The sequence below is a fragment of the Lonchura striata genome, chromosome 33, assembly GCF_046129695.1.
Source record: "Lonchura striata isolate bLonStr1 chromosome 33, bLonStr1.mat, whole genome shotgun sequence".
Lineage (NCBI taxonomy): Eukaryota > Metazoa > Chordata > Aves > Passeriformes > Estrildidae > Lonchura > Lonchura striata.
This window is the reverse complement of record NC_134635.1, coordinates 1,546,036-1,562,794: the sequence shown is the minus strand read 5'-3', so window position 1 is coordinate 1,562,794 and position 16,759 is coordinate 1,546,036. Positions and strand designations below refer to the sequence as shown.

General features: G+C 67.9%; 2 protein-coding genes across 3 annotated transcripts; one reads left to right on the top strand and one right to left on the bottom strand.

Annotated features, from left to right (window-relative positions):
• The first annotated feature begins 1,062 nt into the window (after nucleotides 1-1,062).
• On the top strand, nucleotides 1,063-4,827 carry CRABP2 (cellular retinoic acid binding protein 2). The gene is made up of 4 exons (XM_077789300.1): nucleotides 1,063-1,282; nucleotides 2,964-3,142; nucleotides 4,361-4,486; nucleotides 4,762-4,827. Exons 1-4 carry the CDS (start codon nucleotides 1,213-1,215, stop codon nucleotides 4,825-4,827), a joined length of 441 nt encoding a protein of 146 aa, XP_077645426.1. The 5' UTR covers nucleotides 1,063-1,212.
• A 5,215-nt stretch (nucleotides 4,828-10,042) lies between these two features.
• On the bottom strand, nucleotides 10,043-14,645 carry LOC110471577 (dnaJ homolog subfamily A member 1). 2 transcript variants are annotated; one of them, XM_021532293.3, is made up of 8 exons: nucleotides 14,589-14,645; nucleotides 13,393-13,542; nucleotides 13,125-13,323; nucleotides 11,745-11,849; nucleotides 11,435-11,662; nucleotides 11,126-11,356; nucleotides 10,950-11,050; nucleotides 10,043-10,870 (listed from the first exon to the last, which is right to left on the bottom strand). In XM_021532293.3, the coding sequence occupies exons 2-8, from the start codon at nucleotides 13,522-13,524 to the stop codon at nucleotides 10,643-10,645; spliced, it is 1,224 nt and encodes a 407-aa protein (XP_021387968.1). In that variant the 5' UTR covers nucleotides 13,525-13,542; nucleotides 14,589-14,645; the 3' UTR covers nucleotides 10,043-10,642. The 2 variants fall into 2 exon arrangements, with proteins under 2 accessions (XP_021387968.1, XP_077645515.1); XM_077789389.1 differs by having other exon boundaries at nucleotides 13,125-13,542.
• Nucleotides 14,646-16,759: the final 2,114 nt, after the last annotated feature.

Sequence of the window (16,759 nt, the reverse complement as noted above, 5' to 3'; positions counted from 1 at the left end):
CGCCCCTCCTGTGACTCGGGGATGGGGGGAGGCAGCTCCTGCGTCCCTGGGGCGAAGGGGTTGGGGTGACCCCCTCCCCGAGCCCCTGCAGCTCTGCCTGTCCCTGTCGCTGTCCCCGGGCACGGCCCCGGCGCTGCTGGAGGTGAGGCTGTGTCAGTGCTTGGTGAGAAATCCTGTTCTTCAGGGGATTAGGGATGCGGCAAGCTGGGACTTGGCTCGCCGGCCCGAGCCGGAGCTTCTGGGGGCACGGGGAGGGGATGTGGCCGGGAGGAGGGGGGGCCACGGGGGGCTCCGTGGGGCCTTTTCACCCCAAATCGGAGAAGAAGCCTCCCTCCTTCCATTCCAGCGCTCCTGCTGAACCAGAAACGCCATTTCTGGCTTTTCTTGCCCAGAACCGGCCCCGCGGCACAACCTGCCCTTCCCGCGGCGGTTCCCAGGGCTGGGAAAGCTCGGGAAATCCCTGCGCGCTCCTTAACCTGGCTGGGAGCGGGGTTCCACCTGCCCCTGGCAGCTCCCCCCCCACGCGTGTGCACAGCCACGGGCGTGGGTTGGTGATTTTGTGCGCGGGTTTGGGAGTTTGCGAGTGATGGTGTGGCTGGGAAAGCCGTGGATCAAAAACCCACGTGTGTGCAAGTGAGCCCAGGCACCTGCACACGGCCGTGCCAGCATCTCAGCTGTGCAAACACGCGTGTCCCGCGCACACTCGGGGGGTGCGGGGAGATTTGGGGGCGCACGCAGCCGGGGGGGATTGGGGGGGGGCGCACGGAGATCGGGGGGTGCAGGCGGCTTGGGGGGGGGGGTACAGACAGATTTGGGGAGGGCGCAGCGCGTGTGGGGTGCAGGCAGTTTCGGGGGGAGCAGGGAGATGCCGCGCGGGGAGCGCGGGGAGCTCAGCGGGGTGCGGATCTCGGGGGGATGGGGGGAGTTTGGGGGGCACGGGCAGAGCAGCCTGCCTCCCCCACGGCAGATCGGGGCGGGGGGCTCCCCCCGGCCTCTCAGGCCGCAGGTGAGCGCGGAGCCCCCGGGCCGGGGCCGGGGCCGGGGGGTGGGACCAGCCCGGCGATAAAAACGGCGGCGCGGGCGGGACGGGACGGACGGACGGAGGGAGCCAGCGGCGGGGCCGGTGCCGGTGCCGAGGGAGCGGCGGAGCCCTCGAACCGTTTATTGCTCCCCCTCGGTGCCCTCGCTGCGCCCCCCACGCCGGCAGCCGCGATGCCAAACTTCTCCGGGAACTGGAAGATGAAGAGCTCGGAAAACTTCGAGGAGCTGCTGAAGGCGCTGGGTGAGTGGATCCCCGCTCTGCCTCCGCGTCCCTGCGGGATTCCCTCGGGCTGGGGGCGGGGGGTCCCCCCATCTCCCCCCATCTCCCCCATCTGCCCCCCAAATCCTCTCGCAGCCCGGCAGTGCCGGTGCCCGGAGCCGCCGTGTGCCGGGGGGATCCCTCTGCTCCCCCTTTTAGCAAAGTTCTCGTGCTCGGTGCCCCGCTGAGGAGCCCGAGGCACGAGGGGGCCGGGCAGCGTGTCCCGCTCCCCAGGGATCCCACACGGCCCCTGCGGGTCCACTCTCTGTCTCTCCTGCCTCAGTTTCCCCACCCCGGTGCTCCCCCAAGCACCACCCCGATCCCCTCCGCCCCCCATCCCAAAAGCTCCCGCGGGCTCACCTGCCCCAGGGACCCTGCGAACAGCCGCTGATCCCCAAAACCAGCCCGGGCAGGACCCCGCTGTTTTTGGGGTCCCATTCTCCCAGGCCTCACCTCGGGCCCCTTTGCGCCCCACGGCGGGGCTGGGTCTCGGCTGAGCGGGGTGGGGAGGGCCCGGACTCACGGCCGGGGTTGGAATTTGGGGGGAGCACCGGCCGGGGGGGGGGATCCCCGGGGCTTTGGGCAGGATCAAATCCAGCTCCCCCGCTGCTCCCCTCCGCCTGACCCAGCCGGGGAGCTGCCGGAGCAGAATATTTTCCAGGTTAGGGGATACGTAACGAATATTTCAGGATAATTATCACTTTCTTGGGTTTCACTCCCGATCCCCCGTCGCCCCTTCTCCCCGCCCTGGCCCCGCTGATGGAAGCGGCTCGGGGAAAACCTCAGCAGGAAAATAAATCTGCCAGCCCCCCCGGAGCCCTCTTCCTTTCCCACGGCGCAAGTGGGGGCTCCCCCCGGCTGCTCCCTCGGGGGGCTGGGGGCTTGATGAGCCCCAGACCCCCAGGCTGACTGCACCAGACCCCCGAGCCTTGGTTTCGCTCCCTTTGGGGGCTGCTTTTATCCCCCACCCCCGGCAGCATCATGCGGGGGGCTGCGTGTGCCCCGGTTTCGGGCACCCCCCGGCTGGGAATCAAACCTGGGGGTGCTCGTGGGGTCTCGGCGTGGCCACCCAGGGGACCCCTGAGGGACGTGGCCCTTCCCACGCCAGGGGGGTTCGGCTCCTGGAGCCCCCCCGACCCCTCCGCGTCCCCCCCTGCTGGGCCGGGGGCACCTCCTTTGTGCGGGGGGGGTCTCTGGGGGGGTCAGCCACACCCCGAGGGTGACACGGGAACAATGTCCCCAAAGTCCCCTGTGACAGCCGCGCCGTGATGGATGAGCCGCCTCTGGAGCGGGGACAAAGCCCCGGCTGCCCCGCGGGGGGACACGGGGACCCCTCGGGGGGTCACGCAGGTCACCTCAGGCAGGGCTGCCGCTGGGGCCTTGTCCCCGCTGTCACCCCGCTCTGGGTGAGCCTCGCCCCCGTCACCCCCCGTCCCTTCCCCCGGGCGCAGCCGGCGCCAAGCCCGGCATCCCCCCGCCCCTGCAGCAGGTAACGAGAGCCAGATGTGGCCCAGCGGTGCTCGGGGGGGGCTCCTCCGTCCCCCCTCGGCTTGCCCGGAGCCACCTGCGGGGCTCGCCGGAGCCCGGGATGTGTCCCCGCCGCTGCCCCCGGTTCGCCGGGCCGGTGCGGAGGGTAGCCCGGTGCCACCGTGCCCGTCTGCAGGCGTGAACGTGATGCTGCGCAAGATCGCCGTGGCGGCGGCGGCGAAGCCGGCGGTGGAGATCCGGCAGGACGGCGAGAGCTTCTACATCCGCACCTCCACCCCCGTGCGCACCACCGAGATCCGCTTCAGGGTGGGCGAGGAGTTCGAGGAGCAGACGGTGGACGGGCGGCCCTGCAAGGTGTGCCAGGGGCACCCAAGGGCGCTGCGCGCGGCTGGGGGGGTGGGAGAGTGAGTGGGAGATGGTGTGAGAGCGTGTGAGTGTGAGTGAGTGTGACCCGTTCCCTGTGCCATCATCCCCTCCTTATGAGTGTGGCTGTGAGTGCAACTGTGTGAGTGTGAGACTCCTTGTGTGGGTGTGTGAGTGTGAGTGAGTGTGACCCGTTCCCTGTGCCCCCAACCCCTCCCTGGGCCATCATCCCCTCCTTGTGAGTGTGGCTGTGTCTGTGAGTGTGAGACTGTGAGTGTGACTGTGTGAGTGTGACTGTGTGAGTGTGACTGTGTGAGTGTGAGACTGTGAGTGTGAGTGTGACCCGTTCCCTGTGCCCTCAAACCCTTCCCTGTGCCATCATCCCCTCCTTGTGAGTGTGGGTGTGAGTGTGAGAGTGTGAGTGTGACTGTGTGAGAGTGAGTGTGAGATTCCTTGTGTGGGTGTGTGTGAGTGTGTGTGACCCCTTCCCTGGGCCATCATCCCCTCACTGTGAGTGTGAGAGTGTGAATGTGACTGTGAGTGTGACTGTGTAAGTGTGACTGTGTGGGTGTGAGACTCCTGTGTGGATGTGTGAGAGTGTGAGTGAGTGTGACCCCTCTCCTGTGCCCTCTTCCCAGTGCCATCATCCCCCCATTGTAAGTGTGTGTCTCTGAGTGTGAGAGTGCAAGTGTGAGTGTGACCCCTTCCCTGTGCCATCCCCTCCCTGTGAGTGTGACTGTGTCTGTGAGTGACTGTGTGAGAGTGAGTGTGAGTGTCAGACTGTGAGTGTGACACCCTCCCTGTGCCATCATCCCCTCCTTGTGCCCCCAATCCCTTCCTTGTGCCCCCAACTTGTCCCTGTGCCCCAAATCCTTTCCCAGTGCCCCCAAACACCCCCTGTGCCCTAAACCCCTTCCCAGTGCCCCCAAACCCCTTCCCAGTGCCCTTAACCCTTCCCAATGCTGCCACCCCCCTCCCCGTGCCCCCATCCCCTCCCCGTGCCCCCCAGGTGCCAGGTGAGCCCGCACACCCGCCTGGCACGGGCACAAACGGCCCCGTTCCGCTGCCGGGGGCGCTGAGAGATGCTCCGGGCCGGGCAGGGGGTGTTCGGGGGTGGGTACCGGGCAGGGGGTGCCCGGGGTTGCTGGGCAGGGGGTGCCCGGGGGGTGCCCCGGTGCCCACCCGGCGCTGCCCCCCGTGCCCCCGCAGAGCTTGGCCAGGTGGGAGAGCGAGAACAAGATGGTGTGCGAGCAGCGGCTGCTCAAGGGCGACGGGCCCAGGACCGGCTGGTCCCGGGAGATGAGCAACGACGGGGAGCTCATCCTGGTGCGGGGGGTGCGGGGGAATGAGGGGGGATGCGGGGAGATGTAGGATGAGGGGGATGGGGGGGTGCGGGGGATGCGGGATGCGGGGGAATGAGGGGGGATGTGGGATGTGGGGGGTGCGGGGGATGCAGAATGCGAGGGGATGAGGGGGATGCGGGGAATACGGAGGATGCGGGGGGATGCAGGATGTGGGGGAATAAGGGGGAATGAGGGGAGATGCAGGATGAGGGGGGATGCGGGGGGATGTGGGGGGATGCAGGATAAGGGGCATGCGGGGGGATGCAGGATGCGGGGGCGATGCGGAAGGATGATGCGGTGGGGATGCGGGGGGATGAGGGGGATGCAGGATAAGGGGGTTGCGGGGGGTTGCGGGGGGATGCGGGGAGATGCAGGATACGGGGGAATGCAGGGGGATTCGGGGCGATGCGGGAGGATGATGCGGTGTGGATTCGGGGGGACGCGGGGCGATGCGGGGGGATACTGGGGATGCGGGGGCGATGCGGGGCCAGCGCTGCCCGCTGGGAAACTCCCTCGGAGCGCTCCGGGACGGGGGCCCGGCCGCGCCCGTCACCCAGCGCGCTTCTCCTCGCAGACCATGACGGCGGACGACGTTGTGTGCACCAGGGTCTACATTCGGGAGTGACCCCCGCCCCAGCTGAGCCCCTCCCCCGTATCCCCTCTCCCCCACCCCTGTCCCCTCAGTGCCCCGCACGCACCCCCCGGCCACGGGGAGGGTGCTGCATCCCCCGGGGGGGGTACAGCAGCGAACCCCCTTTTTCTGGGGGCACACACACACGGATTTCCCCCCCTCTGCAGGGCGGGGTGCTCCGGGGGCAGCGGAGCCTCCCGGTCCGGCCCCGCTCTGCCGCGCTCGGAGCCGGGCGCGGCGCCGGGCCGCGGCGGGGGAGATCGCGGCCCCTCCCTGCCTTTTTTAGGGCTGCTCGGAGCTGCTTTGGGTTCGGGCTGCTGTCGGTTCCCGCAGCCCCCAGCCCTGCCCCGCGAGCCCTCCCCAGTATTTATTTGTGAATATGGAACCAGACGGGCACAGCAAACCCCCCAGCCTGGGCAGTGCCAGGTCCCAGCCCCCCCAGGGTCCGACTTTTCTCTGTTCCCCCCCTCCTTTTTCAATAAATGTCCTGCGAGCCGCCCGGGCTGTCCTTGTGTCTCCTGGTCCCGCTGGCACGCAGATCCCACACCCCAGGACTGTGGATCCCACATCCCAGGTTCTGTATTCTAGATCCTGCACCCCAAATCCCACAGACTGGATTCCACACCCCAAATCCTGCACCCCAAATCCCACAGCCTGGATCCTGCACCCAGATCCCACACCCCAGGACTGTGGATCCCACATCCCAGGTTCTGTATTCTAGATCCTGCACCCCAAATCCCACAGCCTGGATCCTGCACCCAGATCCCACCCCCCGGGACTGTGGATCCCACATCCCAGGTTCTGCATTCCAGATCCTGCACCCTGGATCCTGCACCCCAGATCCCACAGCCTGGATTCCACACCCCAAATCCTGCACCTTACATGCTACAGTCGGAATCTGACACTCTAGATTCCACACCCCAAATCCTGCACCCCGGATCCTGCACCCCAAATCCCACACTCCAGATCCCACACCCCTGATTCTACACCCCAAATCCCACAGACTGGATTCCACACCCCAAATCCTGCACCCCAGATCCCACACCCTGGATCCTGTGCCCCAGATCCCAAACTCAGATCCCACACCCTGGATCCTGTACCCCAAATCCCAAATCCAGATCCCACACCCTGGATCCTGTGCCCCAAATCCCAAATCCACATCCCACACCCTGGGTCCCACACCCTGGATCCTGCACCCCAAATCCCACACCCCGGATCCTGTACCCTAAATCCCACACCCTGGATCTTGCACTCCAAATCCCAAATTCAAATCCCACACCCTGGATCCTGTGCCCCACATCCCACACCCCAAATCCCACACCCCAGATTCCACACCCCGGATCCCACACCCCAAATCCCACACCCTGGATCCTGCGCCCCAGATCCCACACTCCAGATCCCAAATCCACATCCCACAGCCTGGATCCCACACCCTGGATCCTGTGCCCCAAATCCCACACCCCAAATCCCACAGCCTGGATCCTGCACCCCAGATCCCACACCCCGGATCCCACACCCCAAATCCCACACCCTGGATCCAGCACCCCAGATCCCACACCCCGGATCCCACACCCCAAATCCCACACCCCAATTCCCACGCCCTGCATCCTGTGCCCCACATCCGCTCCCCGGCCGTTGCGCAAGGGGCCGGGGGCGAGGGCGGCGGCCGGGCTGGCACATCCCGGCGTGGGAAGCGGGTGGTGACCGTGGGGTGACCGTGGGGTGACTGTGGGGTGACTGTGGGGTGACCGACTGTGGGGTGACCGTGGGGCAGGCAGGGCAGCGTGGGGCCGGACGCGTGGATGTGCTCCAGCTCCCAGCAGGAGACCCCAGCCCGGCCGGGAGCACCTGCGGGTTATTCATTATCGGGCTGCCCGATAATTGCGCTGCGGGGGATGGCATTAATTAGCGCGGGATACCAGGGAGGTGTGGGGAGGCTCGGGGTGCAGGACTGCCCTGCCTCGAGGTTTGGGGTGCTCCTGCCCCATTCTCTGCCCAGAAGGGGCCGTGCCCCCCACCCGAGCCGCTGTGGATTTGGGGCACAAGATCCAGGGTGTGGGATGCAGGGTGTGGGATCTGGATTTGGGATTTGGGGCACAGGATCCAGGGTGTGGGATCTGATTTTGGGATTCAGAGTGTGGGATGTAGGGTGTGGGATCTGGATTTGGGACTTGGGGCACAGGATCCAGGGTGTGGGATCTGATTTTGGGATCCAGGGTGTGGGGCCCAGGGTGTGGGATTTGGGGTGCAGGATCCAGGGTGTGGGATATGGATTTGGGGCGCAGGATCCAGGGTGTGGGACCCAGGGTGTGGGATGTAGATTTGGGATCTGGAGTGTGGGATCCAGATGTGGATTTGGGATCTGGAGTGTGGGATCCGGAGTGTGGGATGTGGATTTGGGCGATGGGGGATGGAGAAGGGAGCCAGGGCTCAGGGCTGGCGTCATCCCCACGCCCGGGGTGTGATCCTGCACCCCGGGAGCTCGTCCAGGAGCAGCGAGGGTGGAATTACACCTTCCCTGGGGAGGAGGAGGAGGAGGAGACGGGGGAGGAAGGCTCCGGTATCTCCAGGTGGACGCTTGGCAGGCGCCCATCGCCCCTGGCGCCGCTCCCAAAGCGCTGCCAGGGCCCTGTCCCGGCTCTGCCGAGGGTGGGCGCAGGACCCGGCCCCCTCCCCACTTCACCCAAGCGGCCCCGGAGCCCCCGGGAGCGCCGGGGCCGGGCGGGAGCAGCCGGGAACGGAATCCAGCCGCCCCCCCGGCCCCCAGGGCTCCCCTCGCTGGAGGAATATCCGCTTTCCCCGCCAGCCCTGGGGACGGCTCCGGTTCGCCTCGGGCTGGGGGGATCACTGGGGGGGCTCCGGGACCCCGGGAGCTGGGGGGGCCCGTCTGGGTGGGGAGGGGTCTGTGGCTGCCCGCGCTGCCCCCGCAGCGGCCCGGGGGTCCCATTGCTGCTGCGGGGGGCTCCGGGAGCTGCCCCCTGCCCGCAGCGCGGCTGCTCTCGGAACCAAAGCGAATTCCTCCGTGCGGAGCTGGGGAGGGGGGCTGGGATGGAGGGGGGGCTGCGAGTAACCCCCAAACTGCCCCGCAGGCTGTGCCCCCCTCCCACGGCTCCGCGTGGGTGGTGTCGAGGTTCCCGGCGCCTCTAATCCGGCACTAATCCTCCCCGGTGACCCCGGTGGCCCCGGGCGGCCCCGGCGGCCCCCCGGGCTGGGGAGGGGGCCGGGCTGGCCCCTCGCCTTTCATCTCCGCAGACAAAGCGGGGCCCGGCCCCCTCCCCGTTCTGTGCGCGGGCAGTGAATGCCCGACCCTGGGGGGCCCTGGCCCCTCACCCCGGAATTTTTCCGCGCATTCTCTGGAAGCAGAGCCTGGGCTGGGTGTGGGGGAGCTGCGTCTCATCCCCCCCTGTCCCGGAGCCATCGGGAGGGAGCGGGGGGGGCTCCGATCCGCCCGAAGCCGGGGGGATGCGCTGGCTGCTGCCGCTGCTCGGGGACAGACGGGGGGACAGGACTCGTCGGGCAGGTTGGGGGGTCACCCCGCTGCTCGGGGACAGACGGGGGGACAGGACTCGTCGGGCAGGAGGGGGGTCACCCCGCTGCTCGGGGACAGACGGGGGGACAGGACTCGTCGGGCAGGCTGGGGGGGTCACCCCGCTGCGCTGACGGCTCAGGAGGGAGGCTGAGGTGGGGGAACACCCCCACACGCATCCCCTGGGAAGGGACCCAGCCAAACTGTGCCCCACAAGGGCTGGGGTCACCCCCCGGTCACCCCCCACCCTCCGGGCCGGCCGCTGGTCCACCCTGGAGCCCACCCTGGCTGGTCCAGGCTGGCTGCTGGGCATCCTCCCCCCAAAAATCCTCCTGGCCGAGGGGCTGGGGACAGGGGGGCTCGGCCCTCACCTGCCCTGCTCTCCGGAGGGGTCTCGGGGCGTGTGACGAGCCTGGGGACCCTGCTCGGTGCCCGGCAGGGCTGGGGCATCACACACAGGGCACGGGCACGCAGGGGACCCCGCTCGCGGGGGTGCCCCCACCGAACTGGGGTGCCACGCGTGTCCCCGGGGGTGTCCCCACGGCTCGGGGTGGCTCGGCAAGGCGCGGCGAGCCCCGGGGGACAGCGGCTGTCACCTCCTTGTGCCCGGCAGGCCGGGGGCTGTGCGGGAGCTCCCCCCTTCCCCCCCACTCCCCTCGGCTGGCGGCCGGCCAGCATTGTTCTCCTGCCTCCTCCTCCTCCTCCTCCTCCTCCTCCTCTCCCCCTCCAGCTGCAGCTGGCGCCGGAGCTTTCCTGGGCTCAGTGCAGGGGGAGCCTCCAACCCCAGCCCCACAGAGTCCCCCGGGGGGTTTCACCCCCATCCCACAGTGCAGGGGGGTCTGGTCCAGCAGCCACACGTGGAGGTTGTGGGATGCAGCTTGGCCCCCCAATAGGATATTTTTTTTTGGGGGGTGTTTCCCCTTAACAGCTCAGCAGCCCAGCTCTGTGCCACGGCTGGAACCTCCCGTGGGCAAGTGCAGGGCTGGGAAAGGGGGGCTGAAGCTGGCTGGGGGGGTTTGTCCCCACTGTGGGGTCTCCAGGGATGCTGAGGTGATGCAGAGGGTCCAGGAGGGCAACTGGGGATGGGTTCTGGGAGTGACAAGGACAGGGCGAGGGCCTGGGGGTATCCACGGGGTCAAGCCTGTGTCAAGGACAAGGGGGGGCTGCAGGGCTGGCAAAGGCAGGCTTGGGGTCCGTGCGCTCCCCTGCTGGGGCAGGAGGAGCTGGGAGCAGCCAGGGGCAGGGGAAGGCAGGATCCGGCACCTCCCGGTTGTGTAAGGATGGGGAAACTGAGGCACACCCGAGATCAAAGCGGGGCAGAGTCACTGGCCCCGAGCTCCTGCTGCCCCACGCTCAACCCCACACCCTGCCCCACGCTCAACCTCACACACTGCCTTGGGATTCGCGTTTAATGCCAAGTACAAAGTCAACACCCCCCCCTCCAAAAAAAAAAAAAAAAAGAAAAACTTCTAAAATTCTTCCAAAAATAAATTAAAAGGAAGGGACGGGCCCACCCCACAACCCCTCCTGTCCTGTGCAAAGAGAAAAGAGCCACCCCCTCTGCATCCCAGGCCTGAGCCACGCTCCAGTAAGGAAAGAAATGGGCAAAGCAAGGAGCTGGGGGCCCGGGCAGCAGGCCCCCACAGTGTGGGGCTGGGAGTGGGGCATCCCCAAAGGGGTGGGCAGCTCCCCTCCTCCCCGCCTTGGCTCCAGCACAAGCTTGGCCCCACCCAGCAGATGGAGAAACTGAGGCAGGAGCATCGGGTACCCCCTCCTCCTCTCCGGCCAGGGCTGGGATGTGCCCACCGGCGCTGGAGCCCGCCACACGCCCCCCGAGCTCCAGGCAGGGCAGGGCGGGGGGCTCTGCCAGCTGCCGGGGAGGTGAAGTGCTGTCGGAAAGGCGACCTATGAACATCCCTGAGGGTGGTGGCTCCGCCAGCCCCTCCCCGGCCCTGCCCTGCCTGTGCCCGGGGGGCTCCGGGCCGCCCCCGCTATGAGGTCTGGCACTGAACGTGCTGGCGCATCCCGTCCTCGAAGTCGTCCTCGTGGTAAGCCTCTCCGCTGTAGGGCCGGCGGCCCGGCCCCCCGTGCGCCGTGTAATCGCTGAGCTCCACCTCCTCCGTGTCCTCCGTGGCCATCACCTCCTCCTGCGGCGGGAAGAAGGCCTGCAGCTGGCGCAGGCGGTCCGCGGGGAGCCAGCCCGGCTCGGGGAACTTCACCTGAGGGCACAGAGCGGCTGGCAGGCGTGGGCTGGCCACTCGGGAAGGCCACAGGTGGGGCATGGCCACCTGAGCTCACCTCGAACTGCAGGATGAGTTTTCCTTTCTGAAAGGGGCTCCTGTAGACGGGCATGCCCTCGTTGGGGATGCACTTCAGGTCCCCGGGCCGGATCACGTCACCTGAGAGAGAGAGGTGGCGGTCACCGCGCTGCGCCGGCGGCTGCTGGCGCGTCGCTGAGCCCCGAGTCCCCTCACCTGGCGGGGAGGACACGAGCAGGGTGCGGTTGTCCAGGGTGCGGATCACCTGCCGGCACCCACACAGGGCGTCTGCCAGGCTGATCTCCCTCCTGACAATGAGGTCGTCGCCGCTGCGCCGGAAAACAGGGTGCTCCTTCTGATCCAGGACGATGATGATGTCCCCGGGCTCCAGGCCGGGCACCTGGTCCCCTTCCTCGTGGAAGGTGATTTTCTGCCCGTCCTTCATGCCTGTGAGGAGCGTGCAGGAAGCTCAGAGCCCGCGTGGCACTTTGGGGTGAGCCCGCTCCGCCTTCAGCCCCGGCTCACCTTTGTCCAGGTGCACGCTGAGGATCTTCTTCTCCCGCACGACCTTGCGGCCGTTGCAGGTGAGGCAGCAGTCCCGGGGCCGGATCCACTCGCCCTGGCCCTGGCACTGGGAACACACGGTCTGGATCTGCTGGATCATGCTGGGCCCCAGCTGGTGGATGCGAACCTCCATGCCCGAGCCGTGGCACTTGGGGCACCTCCTCTGGGCGCCCTCCCGCACCCCGCAGCCTGCGCCGAGGGGGGCAGGGGGTCAGGCACTGGGGTAGGGGGTGCTGGGGCGGTCCCCCGGGCCCTGCAGCCCCTCGCTCACCTCCACACTTGCGGCAGATGATGTTCTTCTGCAGGGACAGCTTCCGTGTGGAGCCGTTGTACAGATCCTCCAGCGACACCGAGAGCTGGTGCACCACGGTCTTCCCTGGGCACAGGGCAGAGCCTGGCTCAGCACCAGCCACGTGCCACCCCCTGTGCCACGGCCAGACAGGCACTGGACACCGGGTGAGCCAGTCCTGCTCCTTCCCCAAGGAGGGAAGCAGGGACACCATGGACAGGGACAGTTCCACCCCAAGCCCCGATCCTGCCCTGGGGCAGTGCCGGGGTGGGCAGGGCACGGCTCCCACCCCGGCTCCCACCCCGGGGCTCTCAGCTGCCCTCCAGCTGGAGTGGCTGGGACGATTCCCTCCTAATTGCCCTGCTATTAACTCCTGCCGTCTCAGCAAGAAGCGCCTGGCGAGTCAGCCCGTCCCTGTGACCCAGGCCCAAGGCACGCCGAGAGTCACCGGGCCGGCCCCGCACGCCCCGCGTCCTGCTGCCAGCCCGGGGCCGCAGCGTTGACTCAGCCCGGCCCCGGGCACGGCGGGGGAAAGCCGGGACAGGGACAGGGAAGGGCCCTTTGAAGAGAGGCAGGTGGAGAAAGTAATGAGGGTGCTGAGGAGCTGCACCGGGCTGTGCCGCGGGGGCAGAGACAGTCGGGGGAGCCCGGCTGGATCCCCAGAGCCAGTGCCATGCTGGGCACCGGCCCCCTCTCACCCCAGGGTCCCGGCAGGGCTGTCACCCCCTGAGACAGTGACACTGACACACGGGGTCCCTGCAGGTCTGTGACCCCCCCCCAAGCCAGTGTCACACCGTGTTTGGGTGCCAGCCCCCTCCCTGTGGTCCCCTGTCCTCTGAGCCAGTGCTGTGCTCTGGGGAGCTCTGGGGGATCCTTCCCACCAAAAGGTGCCAGCAGGTTTGTCACCTCCTCACCATGCTGGGCAAAAGCCCCTTCCCACCGAGAGGTGCCAGCAGGATTGTCACCTCCTGTCACCTCTTCACCATGCTGGGCAGCAGCCCCCTCCCACCAAAAGGTGCCAACAGGGTTGTCACCTCCCCGCCATGCTGGGCACCAGCCCCTTCCCACCAAAAGGTGCCAGCAGGGTTGTCATCTCCTCACCATGCTGGGCAGCAGCCCCTTCCCACCAAAAGGTGCCAGCAGGGTTCTCACCTCCTGTCACCTCCCCACCACGCTGGGCAGCAGCCCCTTCCCACCAAAAGGTGCCAGCAGGGTTCTCACCTCCTGTCACCTCCCCACCACGCTGGGCACCAGCTCCTTCCCACCGAGAGGTGCCAGCAGGGTTGTCACCCCTGAGTGAGCACCGTGCTGGGCACCAGCCCCGTGCCCGCCCGGGCTGACGGCGAGTCCCTCACCCCGTACCTCTCCTGTCTGCCCGGCCGCGCATCCTCACTCCCCCTCCGAAGAAGAGGTCGAAGATGTCCATGGGCGAGCCGAAGCCGCCGCCGCCCCCGCGGCCGCCCAGGCCCCCTTCCTTCATGGCCCGCTCGCCGCCGCGGTCGTACAGCGCCCGTTTGTGGGCGTCCGACAGCACCTCGTAGGCCTGGGAGATCTGCTTGAACTGGGGAGGGGGAGAGGCGGGTGAGGCGGGCCAGGGCCGCCGGGGGGGGGGCCGGGGGGCCGCACGTACCCGCTCGCCCTCGCTGGGGTTCTTGTCGGGGTGGTAGCGCAGCGCCAGGCGCCGGTACGCCCGCTTGATCTCGTCCAGGCTGGCGCCCGGCCGCACGCCCAGCAGGTCGTAGTAGCCCGTCTCCTTCACCATCTTCCTGCCTGTGATGTGCTGGGATGGGACAGAGCCGTGAGCCCGGCACCGTGAGCCCGGTGCCGTGAGCCTGGCACCATGAGCCAGCCCTCCATGAGCTGGGACCCCCGACCCGGCCCACGACAGCCCCCCTAAACCCCCGCTGATCCCTGCTCTCGGTTTCCTCAGTTTCCCCCCAGCGAGACAGGGGATGGCGACAACAACGTGACAGCGGTGACAGCGGTGACAGCCAGCCCCACACAGGCGTCCTGCAAGTCCCGTCCCACCGCGGGACCCCCCGAAAAAGCTTTGATCCCTGTTCTCCCCCACGCACAGCCCCGCCTCATGCGTCCCCCCGCAGCAGCATCCCGCGGCTGCCGGGGGATGTGCGAAGCGGCTGCGGGGACATCGAGGCACCGCGCGGGGGTCCGGCCCCGGGGGTGGCCGGGGCCATGTGCCGCAGCCGATAAGCCCCGCGTGGGGCGGGGACGCGTTTATCTTGCGACACGGGGGGACGCGGGGCAGCGCCCGTGAGGCACGCACGAGTAAATAAATAAACAAGCGCTTCCCGCTGCGCACCGCTCTGACCGGGACCGGAGCTGGGGACCCCCGGGGCTGGGTCGGTGCCGCCCGGTCCAACGCGGGATCCCCGCAACGGAGCTGGGGACCCCCGGGGCTGGGTCCTGCCCGGTGCCACACGGGATCCCCGCACTGGAGCTGCTCCATCCCCCGGGACCCCCGGGCTGGGTCGGTCCCGCCCGGTCCCACCGCCCCGAGGGTGGCGGACCGGCGGTGTGCAGGGGTACCGGCAGCACGGCAGTGGCGCGGTGACATCCCGGACCCCGGAGCGCTGTGACGGAGCGGAGCCGAGCCCGGCGCTCACGGAGGAGCGGCCGCCTCCGAGCCCCCCCCGGAGCCCCGCAGGCCCTCAGGTCATCCCGAGGAGCCGCCGCGGGGCTGCGCGGGCCCGGCCCGCCCTGACCGCGGCGGGGCGGCCCGGAGGGGTCGCGGAGGTGCCGGGGGCTCGGGGGGCTCCGGGCGCTCCGGGGTCGCGGCGGGGTCCCGGGGCCGCCCCCCCCACTCACCGCCGCCGCCGCTCCGCCGCCGTCTCCGAACTCTCTGGAAGCCGCGGGCACGCCCCCCGCGCCGGCCCCGCCCCCTCCGCGCCGCACGCCGCGCCCATTGGTGGAAACGCCCTCCTCCGCCCGCCCATCACCCCGCAGCCCCGGCGCTGATTGGTTGTGGGGGCGGTTCTCGCCGGGCTAGGGTGGAGGGGCGGTGCTTCGCGTTACGATTGGCTGAGACAGCGGTTGGGCGGGGACTCACGGGTGGATACTTCTCTCTGATTGGCTGGCAGCGGGTGGCCAATCAGAGGGAAGAGTGGGAGGTGCGGGTGCGGCGGGCGTCCGGCAGGGGGCGCGCTGGGCGCGCGCAGGGCGGGGCAGTGGGCGGGGCAAAGAAGTGGGCGTGGCCATGGGCATGGTCACACCAGTGGGTGTGGCAGTGGGCGTGGTCAGTACTGGGGGCGTGGCCTGGGGGGACATGGGGGTGACCCCCGCAGATTTTTGGGGTGCTGGGTGGGGGCACCGGGCGTTCTGGGGGGGCTGAGGGCTCCCGGGGGGTTTGGGGGAACCAGGGGGTGTCCCAGGGGTCCGGGATGCTGGTGGGGGGTCCTGGGGAGCATCCTGGGGGTCTCAGTGAGGGCACTCCTTGAGGGGTCCCCTGGGTCCTCCCGGGGGTGGTCACAGGGTGGTCCCCGGAGCTCTGGGGGATCCTAAAAGGGTCATGGGGGGGGGCTGGAGCAGGGAGGGGGGTGGGGGCTGAACTGGGGGGGTCTGAACCTGGGTACCAGTGTGTGACTTGAGGGCCAGGGGGCAGAACTGGGGGTCTGGGGTCTGAACTGAGGGTGTGGGGTCTGAACTGGGGGGCTGGGGTCTCTCCAGGGGGCAGAATTGGGAGGCTGGGGTCTGATTGGGGGGCTGGGGTCTGATCCGGGGGCTGGCATCCCCCAGTTCCGTTTGTCCCCACTCAGGGGGGGCAGTGGGGGGGTCAGGGCCGCTCCTCCAGATCCCTCCAGGCTCTGGTGCCCCCCTGTGCCCCCCAATGGCCTCAGCCGGGCTGCGGGGTCAGGACCCCCTCGGGGAGGAGGAGGAGGAGGAGGAGGAGGGGGAAAGGGAGGGGGAGGAGGATGCCAGAGCTGCTGGCGGGGTTTGGGGGTGCAGGGACCCCCTGTCATCCCCTCCCCTCGCCCTGCCCTGCTCCAGCCCGGCCCTGCTGTGCCCCCCGGCCGGGTTCGGGCAGGGGGCGGCTCCCGGGGGGCTGCCGGGCAGGCTCGGGGGGTCCCCCCTGCCCGAAACCCGAGCCCGGCCGGCAGCTGCTGCCCCCGGGCCAGCTGGCCCCGGAACGCGGCAGAATTCCCGCAGAATTCCCGCAGAATTCCCGCAGAATTCCGGCCGCAAGTGGCGGCTCCCCGAACTGGGAACGGGGATTGCAAACTGGGAATGGACTCCCCAAACTGGGAACAGGGTCCCTGAACTGGGAATGGGGTCTCTAAACTGGAATGGGGTCTCTAAACTGGGCACAGGGTTCCCAAACTGGGAGTGGGGTTTTTAACTGGAAATGAGAATTCTAAAGTGGGAATGGAGGGAATGGGGTTTTCTGAACTGGGAATGGAGTCTCTAAAATGGGAATAAGGTTCTTAAGCTGGAAATGGGGTTTCTAAATTGGGAGTGGGGTTTCCAAACTTGGCACATGGTTCCCAAACTGGGAATGGAGTCCCCAAACTGGGAATGGGATCCCTAAACTGGGAATATGGTTTCTGAACTGGGAATGGGGTTTCTAAACTGGGAGTGGTTCCCAAACTGGGAGTGAGGTCTCTAAACTGGGAGTGAGGGTTCTTAACTGGGAATGGGGTTCCTAAACTGGGAATGGGGTCCCTAAACTGGGAACAAGGTTTTTAAGCTGGAAATGGAGTTTCTAAATTGGGAATGGGACTTCTAAACTGGGCACAGGGCTACCAAACTGGGAGTGGGGTGTCTAAACTGGGAATGAGGATTCTAAACTGGGAATGGGGATTCTAAACTGGGAATGGGGTTCTCAACTGGGAGTGGTTTCCAAACTGGGAGTGAGGTCTCTAAACTGGGAATGGGGTCTCTGAACTGGGAATGGGGTTTCTAAACTGGGCACATGGTTCCCAAACTGGGAATGGGATCCCAAACTGGGAGTGGGGTCCCCAAACTGGGAATGGAGTCCCAAA

Excerpts from the sequence above, each read along its gene's own strand:
- CRABP2 (XM_077789300.1), top strand. The coding sequence starts at position 1,213 with ATGCCAAACTTCTCCGGGAACTGGAAGATGAAGAGCTCGGAAAACTTC. Across the intron at positions 1,283-2,963 it reads GGAGCTGCTGAAGGCGCTGG|GCGTGAACGTGATGCTGCGC; the intron begins GTGAGTGGATCC and ends GCCCGTCTGCAG. Across the intron at positions 3,143-4,360 it reads TGGACGGGCGGCCCTGCAAG|AGCTTGGCCAGGTGGGAGAG; the intron begins GTGTGCCAGGGG and ends GTGCCCCCGCAG.
- LOC110471577 (XM_077789389.1), bottom strand. The coding sequence starts at position 13,524 with ATGGTGAAGGAGACGGGCTACTACGACCTGCTGGGCGTGCGGCCGGGC. Across the intron at positions 11,663-11,744 it reads CATCTGCCGCAAGTGTGGAG|GCTGCGGGGTGCGGGAGGGC; the intron begins GTGAGCGAGGGG and ends CCCTCGGCGCAG. Across the intron at positions 10,871-10,949 it reads AACTCATCCTGCAGTTCGAG|GTGAAGTTCCCCGAGCCGGG; the intron begins GTGAGCTCAGGT and ends CTGTGCCCTCAG.